This window comes from Pseudorca crassidens, chromosome 15 (genome assembly GCF_039906515.1).
Source record: "Pseudorca crassidens isolate mPseCra1 chromosome 15, mPseCra1.hap1, whole genome shotgun sequence".
NCBI classification, from domain to species: Eukaryota; Metazoa; Chordata; class Mammalia; order Artiodactyla; family Delphinidae; genus Pseudorca; species Pseudorca crassidens.
Window position 1 is genome coordinate 16,709,967 of NC_090310.1, and position 24,090 is coordinate 16,734,056.

At 41.7% G+C, this 24,090-nt stretch overlaps 1 protein-coding gene across 4 annotated transcripts in view; it reads left to right on the plus strand.

Annotated features, from left to right (window-relative positions):
* XPO6 (exportin 6) overlaps positions 1–24,090 on the plus strand; it is a 107,074-nt gene that overhangs the window by 12,258 nt on the left and 70,726 nt on the right. For 2 of the 4 annotated variants that reach the window (XM_067706302.1, XM_067706301.1), the window contains exons 2-3: positions 17,297–17,465; positions 22,643–22,733. In XM_067706302.1, coding sequence (XP_067562403.1) covers positions 17,382–17,465; positions 22,643–22,733 — 175 coding nt within the window. In that variant the 5' untranslated portion in view covers positions 17,297–17,381. The remainder of the gene's footprint in view (positions 1–17,296; positions 17,466–22,642; positions 22,734–24,090) is intronic. The other 2 variants (XM_067706304.1, XM_067706303.1) reach the window with 1 other exon arrangement.

The window sequence follows — 24,090 nt, forward strand, 5'->3', positions numbered from 1 at the left end:
TTCTGTGGATATTTCTCCATTGTTTTCTTCCATTGAAGGTTGTTGTGTGGAAAAGCCTGGTTAGCCTAATGCATTCTCCCTTTACCTCAGTGAGAGAGAACTTGCCTTTTTTGCATGACTGCTAGGAGAACTCTGTATTGCTGAAGTTCAGTAACTCAATTAGGATATCTTTAAGTGTGGATCATTCTTTTATCATTTTTCCCTAGAACATGGTATGCCTGCCTTAATGTTTTTACCTGGTTCCCTAATGTTGGATATTTTAGATTTCTAGTGTGTGCTGCATCAGTACTACAATAAACACATCAAATTTCTCTTTGTCCATTTTGTGAGATTGTAGGATAAGTTTCTAGAAGTGGAATTGTGGGGCAAAAAGTACATTTAAAAATTCTGGTATTTAGTGCTTTTTCTACAAAAAGATTGTATCAGTTTATATTCTCACTAGTGGGGTAGTTCCTGTTTCCCCACCTTCTGGCTGACACCAATAAAACTTTTTAATGTGAAAGATGAAAATGGCACTTCAGGAATAACATGTGCAGTCCTTTAGTTATGAGTGAAGTGGAACATCTTTTGATGTTTTATTTCCATGTGTATTTTTTCCTATGTCACTTGACCATTCCTGACCTCTATACATTTTTCTGTTGGGTCAGCCAACATTTTTTTTTTTTTAAATGTAATTTGGCTGAATAGTTTTAGAATGTTGATAAAATTAGGTTTGGAATAGCTTGCACATTTGGTTGATTAATCTCATGCCACTAATTTTAGTCAGGTTAAGAACACTATTATTTCTTGTGTACTAGTATTGTGGACTTGAATAAAAAGATTGTCTTGGTGAGGGGGCTGTAATCTGATAGTTTTCTGAACCATCAGACCTTTTGTCTGATGATCCATGTAATTAAGTTGTCTATTCCTTCCCACTTGGTTTCATATGTATTTGTCATAACATGATGTAAGAACAGGTTTAATCATAGGAAAGAACTTCTATTGCCAGAAAGTTGCAGTGCTCACCCTGGTGAATGAAGTGATTTTTCTGGTAATCATTTGTTGCTGGTCCTGTTAATTGGGTGCATGAATTTAGAATGTTAAAAGGTATATGAAGTTAACTGATTCACTTTGTTATAAAGCAGAAACTAACACACCATTGTAAAGCAATTATACTCCAATAAAGATGTTTAAAAAAAAAAGATATATGAAGTAGCTTCATAGGAGAGTTTACCGATCATGCTTAGGGTTTCCCTGATTTTCTACTGAAATTCCTCTAATGGCAGAGAGCCTACACCTGCTTAAGAGAAGGCCCTTGTCCTGGGGCTTTAGGTCATAGCAGCTCTCTGTGAACCTGAAGTTTCTTGATAATCTTGAATTGTATGTTAAACCTGTGTTGTTTAAAAGTCAATATATATTTTTTCTTTCTTCCTCTCTCCCTCTCTTCTTTTGTTCCTCCCTTCCCTCCCTCCCCAATCTTTACAAGCAAATTAACGATCCAGGCACATCCATTATCTTGAGGAGCGCTGTGTAGCCATCATCACATTTTACTGTGGGGGTACCTGGTCCACGTCTCCTGAGCTCTGTGGACAGACATACTTTTATGAGGAGCGTTGAAAAATATCCTGGTGTATCTGTAAAGGAGACTTCTTATGAAGAGAAAAAACTTTAAGGCTTTTGAAAAGACCTCAAAAGAAATATAAGGAAACGTTTTGAGAAAATACCCCTTTACACCTCAAGAGGGAACAGATTGAAAGAGAGCTTTGAGTAGACTGCTTTTATTGGCATACTCAGTAGATAGACCCTTGGTACGTAACACTTGTGTTTTTGATTGTCAGTAACCTTCAAAGCCTTTGATAAATCATTTGTTATTTAAAAAAAGTATGATTTGCAATACCTTCAGGTGTCTGGAGCAACTCACTTGGCTGGCACATGAGTGGGCCCGGCTGATCTCCTAGCTCAGTACAGCCTGGGGGTTCTTTACTGTTCAGGGTTATGACAATCTTCATTACTTTATGAAAGAAAATCCTGCAAAGAAATTCAACTAATAGAACTGGTGATGCAAATGAAATGATCTGAGGAAGTTAAAGTTCTTAGTTAGCAAAAAGGAGTTATGGACAAATTAGAGAACAATGTTAAAAACTTGGTGCCTTGGATCCACCATACTCTAGGTGTGGAAGGAAAGGAAAACAATTCCTCATACTAGGTGGGCCATTGCAAACTGTTGCTGATTATTTAGAGAAAGTTGAAAAGACACTTAATTTGTGGTGTTATTCTATTCACTGGAATGTGTGTAATTTGTAATTCTTTACTGAAAGGGAAAGTCAGGAGCTGGAGGAAACATTGTTGGTGAATTTGGGGGCTCACTTGCAACAGAGTTGCAAGATAACTGGAAGCTGGCCTACAGCTATTGAATGTAAGCATGGAAAAGGGTGACTAGAAGTTACAGAAGTTTGTAACTTCTGGAAGAGATGTGCATGTCAGCAAATGATTACAATGCTGGGGAATAAGTACAGAAAAATAACTTTGTGAGAGGTATAACTGTACTTAAAGAAAAAAAAAAAGCCTGGCCACACTGGGGATGGGAGGGTTGTATCAGGGAAGGCTTCCCAAAGGAGGTGGCAAATGAGTTGGGTTTCAAAGCAGAAGTAGGAAGTCCCTAGGCATAGAATTTGGGACATGAGGTGGTGGGGAAGCAGAAGGGCCATTTTGGACAGATGGAGCCGCAGGTATACACAGAAGAGTAAAAAAAACGCAGCGTGTTTAGGTCAGGTCGTGAAGATGAAAGCTTTGAAATGTTGAAGAATAAGGAGTTCTAATAGGCAGTGCAGGTGACGTCTGTGAAGGCAGCTACTCCTGGAAAGGTTTTTATTTAATTATTGAGGGAAGGAGCCATGTGCTTTATTATTACTTAGGAAATTATTCCTCTATATTCTGCATTCTCTTTTTAGAGAAAGACAAATTTAATTTTTATTTTAAAAACTTTTATGGCCACATTGCGAGGCATGTGGGATCTTGGAAACCAGGGGTTAAATGTGTGTCCCCTGCGGTGGAAGCATGGAGTCTTAACCACTGGACCACCAGGGAAGTCCCTAATTTTTATTTTTTATTGAAGTATAGTTGATTTATAATGTTGTGTTAGCTTCAAGTGTACAGCAAAGTGATTCATATATATATATATAATATATGTGTATATATATAGAATATATGTGTATACATTATATATTCTTTTCAGATTCTTTTCCATTATAGGTTTTAATGAGATATTGAATATAGCTCCCTGTGCTCTACAGTAGGTCCTTGTTGTTTATCTATTTTATTTTTTTAAACTATTTATTTATTTATTTGGCTGTTGGGTCTTTGTTGCGGCATGTGGGATCTTCATTGCCGCGTGCGGGATCTTTAGTTGTGGTATGCAAGCTCTTAGTTGTGGCATGAGGGATCTAGTTCCCCAACCAGGGATGGAACCTGGGCCCCCTGCATTGGGAGTGTGGAGTCCTATCCACTGCACCACCAGGGAAGTCCCTATTTATTCAATTTAAATATCTTATTTTGAGTTATTTTAGACTTGCAGAAGAGTTGCAAAAATAGTACAGGGAGTTCCTGTATACTCTTCTCCCATAGGGATTTATTAAAGACAAAAACAAAAACAAAACCACAGTAGCCAAGTCTTCCAGTAATTTAGCTCAGTTTCTGCACCTTCTTCCTTCCAGTACTGCTTGGCTGTTAAAGTAGGTACTGATGTGATCACAAGGTCTTCTCTGCCATTTTTTGATTTTTGCTTATTTTTCCTGATTGTAAAAAGTGTTTTGAACTCTGTAGACTATTTGATAGTATAAAATAGACAAGAAATTACCCCCATCTGATTCAACCTCTAATAATGTTTTTGTTTCCTTCCAGTCTTTTTTTCTATTTACTTTTTAAATACGGTTGAGATCACACTATAAATGTACTTTTTTCTTCTGCCTTTTCCACTTAACATAGTATAAGTAGTTTTCCAAATCATTAAATACTTCATAAATATTTACAGTGGCTCTATAATATCACATTGCATGGATTCTTTGGCAGTTAGATTGTTCCATTTTTTGCCATTGTAAATAATATGTGATTAATGTTTTTGCAAAAAGCTTTTTCTGTATTTCAGAAAATTGCCTTAGGCTAGATTCCCAGAAGGGCCCAAGGGGGTATGAAGTTTTTTTTTTTTTTAATAAATCTTTTATTTTAAAATAGTTTTAGATTTAGTATAAACATTTTTAAGGTATGTTGTAAGCTATTTTCCAGAAAGGTTACGCCAGTTTATTCCTCCACTAGGTATGGATAAATACTCATCAGCATTGGGTAGTCTTAAGAAAATTGTTGCAAAATTAGTAGATTAAAAAAATGGCTTTTCATTATTCCTTAATATCTTTTTTTATAGGAAAAGTTTTTACCAAGTTAGATTTTATTTTTGTTTGTTTATAGGAGACAGATCCCTTATGGTTACTTTAGTTACTATTTAAGTATCCTTTACGCTTACTGTAATATATTAGAAATGGTGCCTTTAACTTTTTTTTTCCATAGTCTTAAGTTGATTTTTATTGTTTCTTCAAATACACATAACAGAAAGTTGACCACTTTAAAGTGTACAATTTAGTGACATTAAAGTACATTCACCCTGTTATGCAACTACTCCTACTCTTCAGTTCTAGAGTGATTCATCACTCCAGAGGAAACCCAGTACCCAGGAGCAGTCACTCCCCATTTCTGCCTCTTCCTAGCACCTGACAGCCACAAATCTGCTTTCTGTCTCTATAGGTATGCTTATTCTGGATGTTTCATATAAATGGGATCATATAGTACATGGCATCTCAATATCCTTTAAAGCAGAAAAAAAGATGAATTAGATTAAATAAAATTTGAATTGAGTCTATGTATTAATATCAAAGTTTGAAAATTGACAGTCCATCTATGGCAATAGTCTTTTTCTTTTCTTTTAAAGATTTTTTTTTTTTGGATGTGGACCATTTTTAAAGTCTTTATTGAATTCGTTACAGTATTGCTTCTATTTTATGTTTTTTGGTGTTTTTTTTTTTTTGGCTGCGAGGCATGTGGGTTCTTAGCTCCCCGACCAGGGATCGAACCCGAACCTTGCATCGGAAGGCGAAGTCTTAACCACTGGACCTCCAGGGAAGTCCCCGCAACAGTCTTGAATTCAGCATATTTAGTTGGTCAAGATGTCCCATTCCTAGTTTATGGTCGTTGTTGGTGAACAGAGGGCTACAGGCCTTGGGGGAGGAGGGAACCTGAAATAGGGACAAAGATTGGAAGAATATGGGCTTGGAGAGTGAAAGCCAGTGAAATGACAGCACATTCCATGGCTGGGACTATATAGGAAACTCGTCTAGAAGTTAACCTCTACAGCAGCATGATTTGGAGAACTTTAGGTAAGGTGCTTCCCTCTGTGTCATCAAAAAATAACAACAATAGCAACAAAATAGCCAGCCTAAAAATGAATGAATACATTTGTGACAGTATCTAATGTATAATACCTCAGGAAATGTACGAATTTTTGCTTAGGAGTAAGAGTGGTGTTGGGGACAACAAGGACAACCAGAGAGGGTCCGGGGTGTCTTTTTCGTGTTTGACATCTTCATTGGAAGTCCTTGGTAGTGGGGGAAGTTTTGTGTGTTTGTGTGGTTTTTCATTTTTCAGGTCGTTTTTCCAAAGGCCTTCAGAGTTTGATCAGGCACCCACTGAAATGGAATGCTTGGTGTAGATGGAGGATTTTATTTATGGAACAAAGTATAGCTTCCATGGTAAATTCTGTGGGCAAGTCAATGTCTTGTTTTCATTAGTCAGTGTGTTATTTCCCCAGAGCCGGATACCCATGAGAGTGGGGTGGGGTCATTGTGAATCAGCAAAGCCAGTGATCAGAACTTGGATTAGAGATACCTCAGTCTCCAAGTAGGCAGTGGCCTAACTCATTTTATTTCAACATTGCTTATGATTAAGCAGTTAAGGACGGATTTTTGCAGCAAGTATTCAAGTAAGGAATGCATTCAGTGTTTAGCAATTTTAATACATTCCTAGGTATCTGAAAAATAGTATAACCTCATGTTTAAGAGCATGGGTTTGGGGCCTGGGTTTGAATCCTGGCTCTGCCACTTAACCAGGTATGTGACCTGGGACAAGTTACTTCATCTCTCTGGGCCTCATTTCCCTCATCTGTGCAATGGGATTGTTACGAGGATTAAAGGAGTTGATGTCAGGTCCTTAGGACAGTGCCTGGTATGTACTGAGTGCTAAGTAAATGTTAGTTTTTTAAGTTATCACCATTGAGTAACTATAGCTTCACTTAGTATAAGAGAAAGAGTTAAAATAATTCCTGTAACAAGTGTTTATTAAGTGCCTGCTGTGTGCTAGTTAGACCCTGGGAACAGAGATGACTAGGAAGTGGTCTCTGCCTATGCACTCCAGGCTACTGGAGAGACCCACACATTAGCAGGAAATTTCTTTTTTCTCTAGTTGTTTTCTCTGTTTTCTTTTTTAAACAAGTGAACATTGTACAAAATTTAAATGATACAGTAGAGTGTACAGAGAAAAGTCAGCCTCTTTCCCTTCTCCTGTCCCCAGAACCCCATTTTCTTCTCTAGAGGCAACCACCGTTACCAGTTTAAAGAAAAGCGTGTGTATTTTCATATTCCCTACTCTGCCTCTACTAATGGGTAGCATACTGTACATACTGGTACACTGTTTCGTGCCTTTTAAAAAATTTTAATGTATTGGATGTAGTTCCACATACCTATGTGTATAGAGCGTTCTCACTATTGCATAGTATTCCATGATAGGGATGTACCTTATTTAACCAGTCTTGCTTTGATGGAAAATTAGGTTGTTCCCAATCTTTTGTTTTACAAACAGTGTTGACTTGAAGGTCCTTTCACACATAAACTTTTGGAGGAAAAAAAAAAATTGCTGTAAGTATATTCGCTGGGTGAAGTTGTCTATGCATTTAAAATTTGTAGATAACTGCTAAATCGTCTTCCATTGTGGTGGCACTGGTTTATGATCTCGCCAGTGTTGTGTGAAAGAGGTCATTTCAGTTCACCGTGTTCAGTGTAATGTTAGGAAGCCCACAAAGAATGGCCGGCCCTGCCGGGGGAACTTCAGTAGGCTTCACAGAGGTGGTGCCATTTTCAAGGAGTCTTAATGCATAGGTAGGAGTTTTCTGGGTAGAGAAGTGCATCCTAGGTAGCAGGAATGGCATCTGTGAAGACATGGAGCTGTTATGTGGAGAAGCTGGGTCTGGCTGGGGCACAGGGTGGTTGAGGAAACTGGAAGAGGGAGCATGGGGATGGTGACGTCCAAGGGGCAGGTCAGGGCCAGGTGATGGGGTGACTTGATCACCCCTGATGGTCAGGTGGCAAAGCCCCTGGGTGGTGGTGAGAGGCTTGCAGTTGAAAGATACTTGAGGGAGAATTTGCAAACCAGTCTTTTATAAACCATTTATTATCTGAAGAAAACTTGCCAGACTTGGTAGAACCTGAATCGAAGCTGGAAGGGCTTTTTTTTTTTTTTTTTTGGAAGGGCTTTAATTCTGAGGAATTTTAATGTGGTACTTTCTTGGAGGTATCCCAAATGCTGGATAGGCGTTTGGGTTCTCCTCCTTCAGCCCCATTAATTAAGCAGTCTCTGATGGAGTCTATTTTATGTATTGGGATTCTATGTAATATGTTTTTCTTAAAAAAAAGACCAGACAGCTTTTGCTGCTGGAATCATGAATCTAATTCCAACCCATGTTGTCCCAAACACAAATAGAAGCCTGGAAGACAATGGTGCTGTTCTTTTATTCTTTGTGTGCGGCACTGGTAGGTTGATCACTATAAAAATGAAAGTGAAGACGGTGGCATTCTTGGAATTTTTTTGAGCATTTAGTTGACTTATGTGGGATTTTTGTTTATTTGGTTTCTTCCTTTTTTTAAAGCTTACTGACTCATCAGTGAAATATATAGTGAAAGAGTTCTGCTCATTTATAGTTAAAGGTGCCAAGGGGTTTTTGTGTGTTATGTCATTTACTTCTCACAGCTACCTGGTGGGGAGCTGTTGTAAATCCACTTCGCAGGTGAAGAACTGAGGCTCAGAGACGTTAAGTACTTTGTGCCAGGTCATGCACAAAGTGGTAAAGTTAGAGGTCAGATACAGACCTGAGGCTGACTCCAGAGTCCACACCCCTCACAGTTACGCTGTGACAATTCATTTTAAGGCATTCCCAGGATAGGGAGTACCCAGCCAGCTGTATGGTGGAAGGGCACGTTCAGGTGGAATGGTGTGGAATTTCTAGTCCTTGGCTTTGGGCTGTTGCCCAGAGTGAAGGAGCAGAGCTGGGAGGTGGGAATCAAAAGCAGCGCTTTATCTTTACCTCTGTTTCTACTCCTTTCCCCCATGTCCTAGCAGGGTCGGTTGGGAACTGTAGGAAGGGTGGTTACATGCTCCCGTCTCAAGCTAATTATGCTTGTTGCGTGGGGTTTGGAGGCTGATAGAAGGCTGCTTCTTGAGTCATCCCTTCATTATCCAGGGATGTGAGCAAGGCCAGGATTCCTGGCAGGATCAGACAGTTGGACAGGAGCTAAGTATCCATTTCCTTTCTCCTGTGTACCTCCCACCTCCACTTCCCCCACTCCTAAAAAAACATCCCCAGAACTGCCATTGTTCTGTCTTCTAACCCAGTGAATCTTCAGTGGGGTGGAGGAAGAGAATCATGAATAGTTTCAATATTACGATAGCTTTCCATATTGTAAAAGTTACAGCTTTTTAAAAATCACAGTTGTGATTACCAAGCATACTATTGAAAGTAAAACTTAAGAAAATTGCATCGACTAATAGTGCTGTGCAGAACCCAGCACCCAGGATAGTCCCTGGTGGAGAGAGTTGCTCTCACCAGAGCATGTGGTGTCTTCTTTCTTGGTGACTAGTAGTCATCTATGGTGATGGGAGGAGCATTTAGAACTCCCCAGTCAGGAAGAGTCACCTCCTACTGAACGCAGATCTCTGCTTGTGTAGCAGCATCACACTTCCTGCAGAATGTAGCACCGTCAAAGGTCCTTCAGCAGCTGCTCCCGTGGGCATCATTGTTTACGTTGTGTGGGATACATAAGCACCCTTTGGCAGTCGGCAGTGATACTTGGAGAGCCTTAGGGTAATGTGACTGATCATAAATTAAGAATTACAGCATTAAGGTGGTGCTGGGTGTATTGAGAGGGACAAGCTGATGACAACTTAGGAGACTTTGCCTTTATAAAAGCAAATCCAAACATGAGGGTGGGCTAAGAGAAACCTGTAGTGAGAGAGGAACTACTGTATTAGCCAACATTTACATAGTGCTTTATAATCAACATGCAGTACACACACCTGATTGCATTTAGTACCAAGGATGCTCCAAGAGCTGGCAGGATTTGCCCAAATTTATGCAGGCTGTATTCTGGAGCTGGGGCCGGCTCTCACTTGGTATTTTCTCTGCCTGCCAGGCTGTGGCTGAGGACCTCTCAGTGGTAGCATTGGTTCCCATGCAGCCTGTTAGTTCTGTCATTGCTCGTGTAAAAAGCACCTTCTCTGTGTCCCCTCATTCCTGCTTTGGTGCACATTCAGGGGATTGTCGTCTGTACCCCAAGTGGGAGCAGTACTGGAGCACAGTCTTCTGGGCCCTGTCTCCCTCTTCGCATTTCTTTCTTCCCACAAGAGTGATTGATCTCTTGATGGTTGCACTGGGGGGAGCCCAGCACCAAGGCCCGTATCTACTAGGTGCAAGGTCACTGACTGCATCAGAACACTGCCCAGCTTTGTGCCTGTGCCCTCTCACTTGCTTCCTCTCAGGAGAACCTTGTCTTCCTCTGTGTCCCGCCTTCCCCTCGTGGCTAGGCATGGGCGGGCCAGGGCAGTTTAGAACGAGAAAGGGGTTGCAGCTTTACCCGTCCTGAGGAGGACATTAGACTTTGACCTGTACTTGATCTCTTGAGACTGTATATCAATGGATAGAACCAGGGAGGGTGAGAGAAGGGAAATGATTATGCTCCCCCAGATTCCAACAGTCTGTAATATAGTCTGGAGATTTTTGCCAAAATTACAAACATGTTATTTTAACTTATTTAAAAGGCCATTCTGGGAGTAATTCAGGAGGAAGGTGGTATGGGTTTACAAGAGACTTGCTCTTAAATGGTGCAGGTGGTAACAGCAGTGAAATGAAATTATTTACATTTGAGCTGTAGTGTTAATTGTGATTCAGATTTGCAGTATTTTTTTTTAATTTATTTATTTTTGGCTGTGTTGGGTCTTTGCTGATGCACGCGGGCTTTCTTTAGTTGCAGCGAGTGGGGGCTACTCTTCCTTGAGGTGCGCGGGCTTCTCATTGCAGTGGCTTCTCTTGCTGCAGAGCACGAGTTCTAGGAGCATGGGCTTCAGTAGTTGCAGCACGCTGGCTCAGTAGTTGTGGCCCGCAGGCTCTAGAGCGCAGGCTCAGTAGTTGTGGCACACAGGCTAAGTTGCTCCGCGGCATGTGGGATCTTCCCAGACCAGGGCTTGAACCCTTGTCCCCTGCATTGACAGGCAGATTCTTAACCACTGCACCACCAGGGAAGCCCTGCAGTGTGTTTTTATGGTGGTCCATCAACCTTGCACCCATTCATTTCCTGATTTCATCAAATGCAGGGTAATGCCAGCTCATTCATCGTTCCCACAGCCCTTGGAGCAGAACTTCTCTGGGCTTCTTTAAGGGGTAGAGGAGCCGTCGCTGGGAAAGGACTCTGGTGGCCCTGCCCAGTGACTTGACCAATAGCTGGCTGACTTTGGGCAAGATACTCTGAGCTTCATTTTCCTCATCTGTAAAATGAGGTTGGACTTGCTGTTCTCTGGGGTTTGTTTATTTCTCTCTTAAGATTCTGTGGTCCTCTTTTAGGAATTCTTGGTAGCATGCCTTGTGTTAAATGTGCTCACTAAGTATCTTTTGAGTTTAATTGACTAGGCATGCTGGTATAAACATTCATCCTCCTGGGATATGTACCTGGGAAAGAGAAGCAGATGGGATTGTGAAGAGAGCCTGTTCTTGGCTGTATTACACATTTATTTTAGGCAGTTTCTTGCAGAATAACTATTTTTATCATTTGCTTCTTTGGCTGTCTAATTAAAGCCTTCGGACTAGAATATAAATAAGTAAGTGTATAAGCTGTACGTATTTTAGCTCTTAGTGGGATGTGGTTCTTGTCCAACCAGCAGATGCAAAATTTTTAATGTCTAGGCTATGTATTATCCTTTTTCAGAAACAGTGTGAGATAATAAATCTGGCATCTGAGAGAGTAACATAATCCTTTCCTTCTTATTGTACTCTTTTGTCACTTTTTCTTTCCTCTTTGACCAGCTAGCTTGGAGCAGTGAGGAGCAAGGTGGAGAGTACCAATCCAACAGATGAGATTTTTTAGTTGGAAAAATTCCAATTGGACAAATCTTGCAAAGAAGGAGTAGTACCAAGAACACTCTTACACTTTTAGCCCAAACTCACCTATTGTTAACATTTTGCCATGATTGCTTTTATTATTTGCACTTCCTCTCTATGTATATTTATGCACATACATACATATACACACACACGATATTTTCTGAATCATTTGAGAGTAAGTTGCCTACATCATGGTCCATTGCCCCTAGATAGTATATTTCCTAATAGGGATATTCTCTTACATAACCATAGTGCAGTTGTCAACTTTAATTAATTTAACATTGATTCAGTACTTTTATCTGATCTACCGTCTGTATTCCAGTTTTGTCAGTTGGCCCAGTATGTCCTTTATAGCATTTTTTCCCTCCAGTACAGGATCTAGTCTAGAATCAGGAATGACAGTTATTTGTCATGACTCTGTAGTTTTCTTTAGATTTGCTGGAAAATTTTGAAACCAGGGCACCTGTCCATTCGTAGCTAATTGGTGCCTCTTGTTATTATAGCTTGTCTAGTAGTGGGTGGATTGGTTTTTCCCAGCATAAAACACACTGTCCTCTGTGTACAAGATGTTTCCTCTAATTGGTCCCCATAGGGACCGAATATACTGCTTTGGCTTTCTCACTACCATAGTGGGACCCATTGGGCTTTCTGGCCCAGATGACTGGCAGTCATCCTGCTCCTGACTCCTGGTCCTCAGCAGTAAACAGATCCTTTTGTTCATGGAAGGGACGGAGAATCTGACTGGGCACTTTCTGCAAACCCAAGAAATACTGGGGGTGGGAGGGGCGGGAATGTCTTGTAGTTGATCACCTTTATAGTAGTTTTAGACTAAAGCAGATAGGTGCCTTTTAGTGATTAGAGTTATGTTTAGATACAGCCACAGTATATGTTTTAATCAAATATTAAGTATCTGCATGATGATATCATTCAAAGTTACGTCTGTAGTTATTCTCAAAGGGCAAATATTGTTCAGATTTAAGCTGTAGGTGAGACAACCAGGAGCCTTTCGAGGCACACGTATAACTTTAGTAGTTAGTTCCAGTCATGTGTTCGTAGAGTTGTGGTAAGTGCATCTGCCCCGGCCTTGCTTTCCTGGAACATGGTGTGGCTCTCCATGTCTTTCCTTCAGTAGAAAATATATATATATATTTTTTTGCGGTACGCGGGCCTCTCGCTGTTGTGGCCTCTCCCGTTGCGGAGCACAGGCTCCGGACGCACAGGCTCAGCGGCCATGGCTCACGGGCCCAGCCCCTTCGCGGCATGTGGGATCTTCCCGGACCGGGGCACGAACCCATGTCCCCTGCATCGGCAGGCAGACTCTCAACCACTGCACCACCAGGGAAGCCCAGTAGAAAATATTTTTTTTCCTTGCAACTTTTGTATATAACTTTTATATTTTTTAATTTTAAATTAAAAAAAATTACTTTATTTATTTTTATTTTTGGCTGTGTTGTGTCTTTGTTGCTGCACGCGGGCTTTCTCTAACTGAGGCAAGCAGGGGCTACTCTTTGTTGCGGTGCGCGGGCTTCTCATTGCGGTGGCTTCTCTTGTTGCGGAGCATGGGCTGTAGGAGTTCAGGCTTCAGTAGTTGCAGCACTCTGGCTCAGTAGTGGTGGCTCTCAGGCTCTAGAGCGCAGGCTCAGTAGTTGCGGCGCACGGACTTAGTTGCTCTGCGGCACGTGGGATCTTCCCGGACCAGGGCTCGAACCCGTGTCCTCTGCATTGGCAGGTGGATTCTTTTTTTTTTTTAACATCTTTATTGGAGTATAATTGCTTTACAATGGTGTGTTAGTGTCTGCTGTATAACAAAGTGAATCAGCTATACATATACATATATCCCCATATCTCCTCCCTCTTGCGTCTCCTTCCCACCCTCCCTATCCCACCCCTCTAGGTGGACACAAAGCACCGAGCTGATCTCCCTGTGCTATGCGGTTGCTTCCCACAACTATCTGTTTTACATTTGGTAGTGTATATATATCCATGCCACTCTCTTACTTCGTCCCAGCTTAACCTTCCTGGCAGCCGGATTCTTAACCACTGCGCCACCAGGGAAGCCCGGTATATAACTTTTAGAGTTAATTACTTCACTGTGTATGTGTACCCTTTGTCTCCCCTCTGTCTTTGGTGGAAGCGTTCAACACCCCCAGGGTGACTGCACTTCTGAGTGTCAGACTTTGAAGATTCAACTGGTTTTACCAATTTGCTTTCAGAGAAATAGTGAGAGTTCTACTTCATCATGGTGTGTTTAGTTTGTTTTTTAAAAGGACAGTATCTGCAGGTTGAGACACAAAGAGCAGTGATGGGAAAGGTGGGAAGAAGACTTGTTCTGCGTATTCTTCTCCTGCCTGGGGCTTCCTTGGTGCGCTTCTTAGCATTTTGAGCTGACTGCAGGAGGGGATGGATAGATGTCACATTGATTCCCATTGTGTGTTATTTTAAGCTTAGTATTTCATCTCTACTTATATGCAGGCCTAAAGGCCAAAGAGATTTTTTTCCCTTGTCTGTTTTCTTTGCAGTGGTGAAGGGTATAGGGAAGAATGAGAGTGTTCTTTTGAGAGTTTAGGCATCCATGGTAATCCTGTTAGCTCCCAGAGTTTATGTGAGATTGAATTTCTTTGCTAATGGTGTCTGTTGTAACACACCAGGTATGTTTTGCATACTTTTTATTTTTAACCTTGGTCAGCAGTTAGTATAGAATCACTTTTCTCAGAAACGTTCTTTATGTATAAGTAAATAGAGTAGTAAAACTGTTCTAGATATGCCACAGGAGTATTTGAGTTGGAACTCCGCTATGCTCGCCGTCATTTTTTTAGGTTTACTATCAAGGAAGCATGAACCTGAATACAGAAGGCTCATGTGATTCACCTCCTTGAAGGATAGACAAAACGTGACTCCTGGCAAAAAGCTTGATAAAAACCTTCTTTAAAAAAATAGTCATTTTGGGCTTCCCAGGTGGCACAGTGGTTGAGAGTCCGCCTGCCGATGCAGGGGACACGGGTTCGTGCCCCAGTCCGGGAAGATCCCACATGCCACGGAGCGGCTGGGCCCGTGAGCCATGGCCGCTGGGCCTGCGCTTCCGGAGCCTGTGCTCCACAACAAGAGAGGCCACAGCAGTGAGAGACCCGCGTACCACAAAAAAAAAAAAAAGTCATTTTTTCCCCAGTATCTATTTTATAAAAAGTTTATGTGTTAGAGAGGGGTGTTATAGAGGCAATTAGGTAAAACATTACAGATTTAATCAGGATTTGAGAAAACTGTCATCTAGGTGTCTTAACAAACAAAGCACCATATTACCCATCATCAGTCTCAGTGTTTTTAAGATAAATTATTAGCAGTCTCCTGGTTTTCAGAACGTATTCATTGAGTGCTTGTGAGCAAAGGTCATTCTGATCAGAGCTCTTGTGTGTGTGTGGCACGCGGGCCTCTCACTGTTGTGGCCTCTCCCATTGCGAAGCACAGGTTCCGGACGCGTAGGCTCAGCAGCCATGGCTCACGGGCTCAGCCGCTTCGCGGCATGTGGGATCCTCCCAGACTGGGGCACGAACCCGCGTCCCCTGCATCGGCAGGCGGACTCTCAACCACTGCGCCACCAGGGAAGCCCTGATCAGAGCTCTTAAAGGGGGAAATTTAAACAGAGTCATATGTATCTTGAATTCGGAGGGAATTACCATTATTCCTGAGAAAATAAAACTGATACTAACAGTCTACTTGTTCCTTTTACTCTCCTGAATTTGGTCTGTAAAATATTTGAGTACCAGTCCATACTGGACGTTACAGGAAGTACAAACATATTAGGCAGAATCTCTTTCCAGACAGTTCATGTTCTGGTTAGAGAGGCCTAATATCTATGAATTATTAATAGTTACAGATACGACTTTCAACTCTTACTTTATTCCTGGCATTAGGTTTACTACATGCCTTACATAGATTATTTTATGTAATCCTCAGAACAACCCCGTGTGTTAGTTTCTCTTATCCCCAGTTTTGCACAAGAGGAGAAAGAGTAATAGGTTACATAACTAGGCCAAGGTGCATTCTGATTCGAACCCAAGGAACCTGACACCAGAGCCTGTGCTCTTTCATTGTGCCATTCCGAAATGAGCAGAGAACAGTGCCATGGGCAAAATTCTGTGATACCGATTACAAGAAAAGACAAAAGATGAAAACAAGGAGGGGATCTGCACTGTAAACTTCGTAAGAAATTTCATGAAGGTTGAACTATGAATTGCAGACCCAGGAGCAAATGCAGGATGGGAATAGACATTTGTTCTGAGACCATGAGTATTCAGAGTGGAGTGATGGCTTCCTGTGGTGAGTAATGGTGAATCAGGCATGCTTTCCTTCTTTCTTCTTAGTAAACTCTGCATTCTTCAAATCCCAATGTATATTATCATCTCTGTGAAGCTTTCTTGTCTCCCTCAGACAGAGTTAGTTCTGTTTAGGCTCCTAAAGCCATTTATATATATGTCATTACTATAGGATGTAGACCATCACATTCTACGTTTTTATTCATAGGTTCTACCCTTCTTCCCCGCCCCCCCCACCCCCCATGCCATCTCCAGTTCTTTGAAGTCAAGGACAGTCTTACTCATCCTGGTATCTCAAGGACCTAATGCAGTATCAGTTACTTAGTGAATATTGAGTTTATTTGTTGAGTGGATAGCTGAGTGTCTCAGTTGGACCAGATTCAAAGCCTCTTTAAAGCTAGGTTTAGAATAATTGGGGCAGAAAATGGATATTTAGGAGTATTTATCTGGTAATGAAGTACAGATTGGATTGGAATTGGGAAAGCTGACATCAGGACGACTAGGTAAAAGAAGTTACAGCAATCTAGGCAGGGGGTGATTAGGGCCTGGTAGAAGTGGTATTGAGGGAAAAGTCAAAGAAGATTTCAAATTATGTGGCCCTTGCCCTTCTTGCCAATTTTTCTTATAATTTATTAGGTGATTGTGAGTCTTGGTTGACTTAGTAGTTCCTTAATAAATGAGTCAGTCGTACAGCATAGTCTCTGAACTGCTGGACCATGAGCAGTGCAATAAAAATGCAGATAAAGTCAAGGCAGGCATAGTTGAAAGCTCCACTTGGCAGATTTTAACTCTTTTTGGAACACAAAAGAGTTTTTAGATATATACATAGGTCTCCGAGAGTGTATGTATTCTGAGCCACTTTTAATTCATCATCCTAAGGATTTTAATTTGCTGTTGAGGTGAGCCCAGGGGAAGCATAGACTTATGGGATTATAATACTTTCTGTTGTCACCCTTGGAGCTTTGAAGACAAATCGGTGATGATTCCTAGGAATCCAGGAGTCTCATGCTCAGACTTCACCTGTAGGCCTCCCAACTGCTCTTAATAATCGTGCTAATAGAGGAAAAACACAATTTCTGAAATCAGAGTCTGCAAATACCAACCTGAATGTTAAAAATAAGTATAACATTAAGTTTCAAAAATTGTGTATATGTACTTACAGAAAAGTGCACAGTCATCCTGGTGTAACTTTCAGATCAAGAAAACATAATATTACTAGCATCCCAGAATCCCTCCTCTGCAGAGGTTAATAACCACTATTCTGATTATAACACCATGGATTTGTTTTGCTTGTTTTTAAAAATTAATATAAGACGAATAATGAAGGATGTGTTTTGGCCTCTTTAATTCAACATTGTGAAATTCATCCATGTTGTTGTATGAAGCAATATTCATTCATTCTTTTTGTTTTTAAAATTTATTTATTTTTGGCTGTGTTGGGTCTTCGTTGCTGCGTGCGGGGTTTCTCTAGTTGGTGGCGAGCGGGGTCTACTCTTTGTTGTGGTGCTCAGGCTTCTCACTGCTGTGGCTTCTCTTGTTGCAGAGCGCGGGCTCTAGGCGCACGGGCTTCAGTAATCACGGCACGTGGGCTCAGTGGTTGTGGCGCACGGCCTTAGTTGCTTCGCAGCATGTGGGATCGTCCCGGACCAGGACTCGAACCCGTGTCCCCTACATTGGCAGGCGGATTCTTAACCACTGCGCTACTTACGGAAGTACCTGTTCATTCATTCTTGTTGTCTTATAATATCTTCCTGGTGAATAAGCTACAACTTATTTGTCCATTCCACTGGTGATGTACATTTGGGTTCTTTAGACTTTTTGGATATTATGGATAATGGTGCTGTGAATATCTGTGTACGTTTTGTGGGGTATCCAAATTTCTGTTGGATATATTGTCAAGGAGTAGAATTACAGGATCATAAAGTATGCATATGTTCATTTTCCAAAATGGTTACGCCAGTTTATAGACCCACCAGCAGCAGTGTGTGCATGTCCCAGTTGCTCAGCATACTCACCAATACTTGTTACTGTCTTTTAAATTTTAGCCATTCTGGAAAAAAAAAAAAAATTTAGCCATTCTGGTAGATTTGTAGCACTGTCTTGTTTTTAATTTACATTTCTGTGATGACTGATGAGGTTGAGCACTTGTTTTATGTATCGGCTTTTTGGATATCCTCTTTAATAACTATTTGCCTGTTGAAAAAATTGAGTCATTTATCTTTTCCTTATTGATCTGTAGAAGTTATTTTATACTCTGATAGGAGTTCTCTGTTATCCATATTGGTGACATCTTTTCCCATTTCATGGCTTTCTTTTACACTCTCTTCATTGTGCCATCTGATGAATATTCCGATTTATCAATCTTTTCCTTTATGTTTAGTGTTTCTAAGAATTTTTTCCCTACCCCGGGGTCATGAGGATGATCTGTATTATCTTCTAGAAGTTTTATTGTTTTACTGCTTACATTTTATGTCTGTCACGTAACTGAAATTTTTTGTGTGTGTGAATGTGCCTCGCTTGGTTTTAAGCTAACCTTGTCTTTTAGTTCTGCAAGATCTGGGTCTTAAATCCCAAGTCCAAGATGGGAAGCAGTCAGGTGTCTCTGAATCCTGAATGTTGTTCATCAGTTAATCAGAGCATTGCTTGAATAGCCTTTGGGAATTGAATTGAAACCTCTCTTCCTACCACACCATGACACTTTTTTTTTAAAATGTCTTTGTCCTTTTATAACTTGAAAGTGCAGTCTGTATGGAATATTCCCATGTATTGATACTTACTTGCCACTAATTTTTTTTATAAATTTATTTTTTATTTTTGATCTTCTTTGCTGTGCGTGGGCTTTCCCTAGCTGCGGCGAGTGGGGGCTACTCTTTGTTGGGGTGCACGGGCTTCTCATTGCAGTGGCTTCTCTTGTTGTGGAGCATGGGCTCTAGGCACGCGGGCTTCAGTAGGCCACTAATTTCTTAACCCACTGCCGTCTGGATTCTGGCTTCACCACCTGCTTAAAACAGCTAGCAAAGGGTCCAGTGGCCTTCTTGCCAAATGGGGCTAATTCTCCAATATCCTTCAACCATTTGCAGGTCTTGAACATATCCTTTATGTCTTTTATTTTTATTTTTATTTTTTGTGGTACGCGGGCCTCTCACTGCCGTGGCCTCTCCCGTTGCAGAGCACAGGCTCCGGACGCGCAGGCTCAGTGGCCATAGCTCACGGGCCCAGCCGCTCCGTGGCATGTGGGATCTTCCCTGACCGGGGCACGAACCCGTGTCCCCTGTCCCCTGCATCGGCAGGCGGACTCTCAACCACTGCTCCACCAGGGAAGCCCTCCTTTATGTCCTTATAGCTCTGTTCTGATTGTATGATCCTGGAAAAGTCTCACCCTTCTTTTCTTCTCCTCAAGATAGTTTTGTTTTGAAATCCAGTTAGAAAAAAGCGCCACTGGATAATGTTTGGGACAAAGCCCTTAAGCCTGAAGGCATGAATCTCCAGTTTCAAAGTAGGCCTGACCACTTTTGTTGTTTTGCTTTGGTCTGTTTTCATTTGGTATCTGAGACCAAATAAAAATGATAACAGCCATAACTGTGAATTAGATAACCTCGTGGAGTTTACATATCAGTTTTACATGGAGCATTTCATTTGATCCTCTTAACACCCCATGGGGTAGGTATTCCTGTTGCAGTTATCGAAATGATTGAAAATGCAAACAGCATGTTATTTTTTCTTGCTGAGAAACACCTGGTGTGCCACTGGATTATTAGGTTTTAGAGTTTCCTTTTTCGTATAACCATCATTTACAAAATCAGGTGAGACTATCATCCTGTGATTTTTGTGGATACTTTTGTCTTTCCACTTTCTTTGGGAATGTTAGCTAGGGTTGGAGCTGGGAGGGGTGAGGTTGATGGGACTGGGAATGGAGATAGGGTTGGATTCTCTGGGGAGTCAGAGACTTGCTTTCAGCAGGCTTTGATGTATGGCCTGTAATTGTCAAGTTCACAAACTTCTGCCTCAAGAACCCATATGAAATAAACCTTGACAGTTGATTGCTTGAATGTGATAAGCTCAGGTTTTTTCCAGGATCTACTCTAAAATGATTCATTGCAAGAATAAGTTGTGGAGAGACTTACTTCCCTGGCGGTCCAGTGATTAAGACTCCACGCTTCCACTGCAGGGGACCCCGGTTCAATCCCTGGTCAGGGAACTATGTATCCCACATGCTGCGCGTCACGGCCAAAAAAAAAAAAAGAATAAGTTATGTAGCAGGTGTGACTTGAAGATGTATCATTAGTGTTCAGGAACCTATTTTAGCTCCAGAAAAACTATAGATTTATTTTGACTAAATAGCTGATTTTGGTTCGAGAAATATGTCTTGATTTATGTTTATTTCTTTGCCAATAAGTTACTTTAACATAGGAGATTTTCCTTTGATTCTTTTAAATCTTCCCTCAAACATTTTTAAAAATTGTTTTTTCAAATGAAATGGTACACCAAGTTGATTAATGAAGCAGACCGAAGCATTTTTTTATTTATACAAATTCATTTTGAATTATGAATTTATAACACTTAGCAAATCTGTCACTGAGAACAGTGAGGCTGTTTTTTTTTTTTTTTTCCAGTGAGGCTGTTTTGATCAACACAAAAACTTGAAACAGGTTAAAGAGGATTGCAGTCCTATTTTTGTTCCACATTCCGGTTATTTCTGCATTAAAAAGCTTAACTTGCAATCCAAGGGTATTTTTTAGTTGAACTGATATATTGGTTTGAAAAAAGAGCAGAGGGCTAATATTTATCATAAAATTCAGACCAGAAAGTCCCTCATGACTTCCCTGGTGGTGCAGTGGTTAAGAATCCGCCTGTCAATGCAGAGGACATGGGTTCGAGCCCTGGTCCGAGAAGATCCCACATGCCGCAGAGTAACTAAGCCCGTGCACCACAACTACTGAGCCTGCGCTCCAGAGCCCGTGAGCCACAACTGCTGAGCCCACGTGCCACAACTACTGAAGCCCATGCACCACGTGCCACACCTACTGAAGCCTGTGCTCCACAACAAGAGAAGCCACTGCAATGAGAGGGCCGCGCATTGCAACGAAGAGTAGCCCCGCTCGCCTCAACTAGAGAAAGCCCACGTGCAGCAACAAAGCCCCAATGCAGCCAAAATTAATTAATTAATTAATTAAAAAAAAAAGAGTAGACCCCGCTCACTGCAACTAGAGAAAGCCCGCGCACAGCAATGAAGACCCAACGCAGCCAAAAATAAATAAATAAAAGTAAATAAATAAATAAAAAAGTCCCTCAAACTCACAAGTGCTAGAACTATTAAACAATAATTCATCACTCAGCATGTCAGAGTTCAGCTGTCATTGCACAGCTGTCACCATGACTGCAGCATGGGAGCGACAGCCGTGCCTGGCACTGCTTGAACGTGGCCCCCCGTGTGCTGTCTAGTGTGCTAACATGTGCTGGTTGATGTAGGTGGGCTGGTGCAAGCCTGATTCAGCCTCTGTAATTAGTGCCAGTCCCAAGAAGTGCTCTTTGATCCACAGAAATGGCCCAAGTTCCTCAGTGTCCTCAAAAGCCCATTACCAAGTGGAGGCCCCTGGTAATATTACAGCTTGATACGTGATACATTTGAGTGTGGGCTTATTTTATTTATTTATTTTTAAAATAAATTTATTTTCGGCTGCATTGGGTCTTTGTTGCAGCGCACGGGCTCTAGGCGTGTGGGCTTCAGTAGTTGTGGCACATGGGCTCTAGAGCGCAGGCTCAGAAGTGTGGTGCACGGGCTTAGTTGCTCCACAGCATGTGAGATCTGCCCGGACCAGGGATTGAACCCGTGTCCCCTGCATTGGCAGGCGGATTCTTAACCACTGTACCACCAGCGAAGTCCCTGTGAGCTTGTTTCAAAATACAGTTTTAATAGTCAGCTCTCACTCTAGGGGCAGTGGAGAGGATATAGGGAAGGTGGGTGGGAAGAAGGAAATTAGGAGATGATTAAGAAATCAAAACTGCTCTTGGCTTCTGATCATGTCTAGGTAATTATTGCCAGTGAGGATTCGAGAGGGGCCTGCGAACGCTCACCTTGTTGCAGACTGGTTATGTGAAGGAGTGTTGACTCAAGTTCATTGCTGCACCTGATGTCCCCTCCTTCAGTGAGAGAAGAGGAAGTGGGTTTGGGGCTCCGTATGGAAAAGGGAGAGGATGAGCCTTAGGGGGCTTAGGGTCCCTCTCCTCTTATTCTCTGCCTGAGTGGTTCTGCTGAGAGTCTGGCTCTCTGTGGGCCTGAGCGTGGGAGGTACTGTCTCATTTTGAGTCCTTGCTCTGCTTGGCTCTTAGCTGCACCTTAATCTCTGTTGACTGCTCATGTGAGATTGAGAGTTGAGTGGATGTTTGGCTCCTGAAGTCCCTTCAGAAAGCCCCAGGAATCCATGCAGCAGTTTGACTACAGTTGCTCTGAATTAGAATATGGCTAACTATTCAGACATGGGGCAAATAACGTTGACGGATAGTCTATAGGGCACCCTAACCTTTCTGAATCTCTTCATTCTGCCTATTCAGTCAGAGCCAGGGGCTGTTAATTTGCTTTCAGTATGTTTCAAGAATTAAATTTTAAATTATTTGCTCTCTTTTCCTTAGCATAAATAATTGAAAATCGATAGCATGGTAGCATGAATTTATAGAGTATACTAAAACTTTGGGTTTTGAGTCAGCTGGGAAATTCCTTGCAGTTTTTCTGGCTTATATCATGTATTTGAAGAATGTTGAACCAAGATGTTTTGAGGAAGTAAATTACTATGGCTGTTGAATGTGACCTGGAAGGAACTGAGGAACAGTAGAACTGAAAATACAGCTACTGATTTTTTTTTGTTTGTTTTTTTTCAAATTTCTTTGTTAGGCATCTGAAGAAGCCTCTCTCAGGGCACTGGAAAGTCTGATGACAGAGTTTTTCCACGACTGTACAACCAATGAAAGAAAACGTGAGATAGGTAAGTGAAATGTTGAGTAGTAAAGAGTCGTTTATAACGAAAAGGCCCCAATGGGGAGGAAGGAGTTGGTAGCCTTGATGTTGGCAGCCTGGTCAAGCCTGCATGTTTCCCCTTGAATTCTGGCTCCTTTTGCTCCAGTCCTGCTGGTTGGTGGCTGGTGAGGTCTACAAACCTAGCTGCAAGGGCTGTAGTCGGTAGAGCCCACTATAATCCATAGTGATGGATTTTCTTTCCTTTGGCCATGTGTGGAAACCCCTACCCCTGCTTTGCTCTTAATTTTAGCAATGTTAAACTTTTATAAGATGTCTGTGACTTAATTTAAAGAAAAAACTCGTGAAAGCATTAAAACAAACATGTTTTTGGTGTGTAGAGGTCTATCCTGAACCTCATCTAGTGCCCAGAGATCCTTTAACAGGTGTATCCTTTGGGGCCTTCTTGCTTTTTCCTTATTGCCACTGTTATCGCTCTCATTCTGCAAGTTTTGTTGAATAAAGGCTTCAAACAACAGAGAGATGTAGGTGTAATTTCAGGTCTTCTGGGAACCTTGGCACCTTCTAGAACCTCTTTTTGAATTTTATACTCACTGACATGCACAATATTCATTAAAGCATACTGTAAACTAGAAGGTTTATTTAAGTTGTGAGATCTCTGCTTCAGGGACATGCTGCACTGAAGTCCTAGAGTAATCTTTTTCTCTCTCTGAGTCCTCACTTAAGCCCTGAACTTGACGATGAAAAATGTTTTTCTTGATCCAGACCTCGAGGCTTTCCCCTGTGTGTCTGGCTGCTCTGTACTGACCTTCATTGCTTTCACTTCCTTGGAGGCTTTTTTCTGTGTCTCCGGGTCTCTGCAGAGCCATTTCTCTGTCGCACGTGGCTTCTCTAAGTCATGTTAGCCAGCTCAGTGTTATGGCTGACTTCTGCCCTTGGGCCAAAGCTTGATTAGCGTTTGGATTTTCAGGTGGCTAGTAGACCTTTGGCTGCAGCCCATTTTCCCTTGCATCCTTTGAGTATCACATTAGCTCCCGGTGGATGTAGCTTCTTATCTCTTAATTTTAAATGTGGTGGTCTCTTGTGGGCCTGCCCTGTATATGCCTTCTTTTCTGAGGGACTGTGCTGTAGGGAACCAGAGAGTTTATAAACAGGGGATACTGATGGAAGCTGAGCCCAGTAGATGATCAGGCATCTGGCTTAGAAGATCCCCTCTGCTTGCTTCCCTAGATTCTCTCTTATTACTCAGTTGGGCTGACCCACCTCTTGCCCCCAGAGTGAGCCTCTTGTTACTTTTATGCTACCAAAGTACCTCATAGTAAAAGTATCAGTGGTGATTTTTACCAAAGGAGGTGAAGGATCTTTCC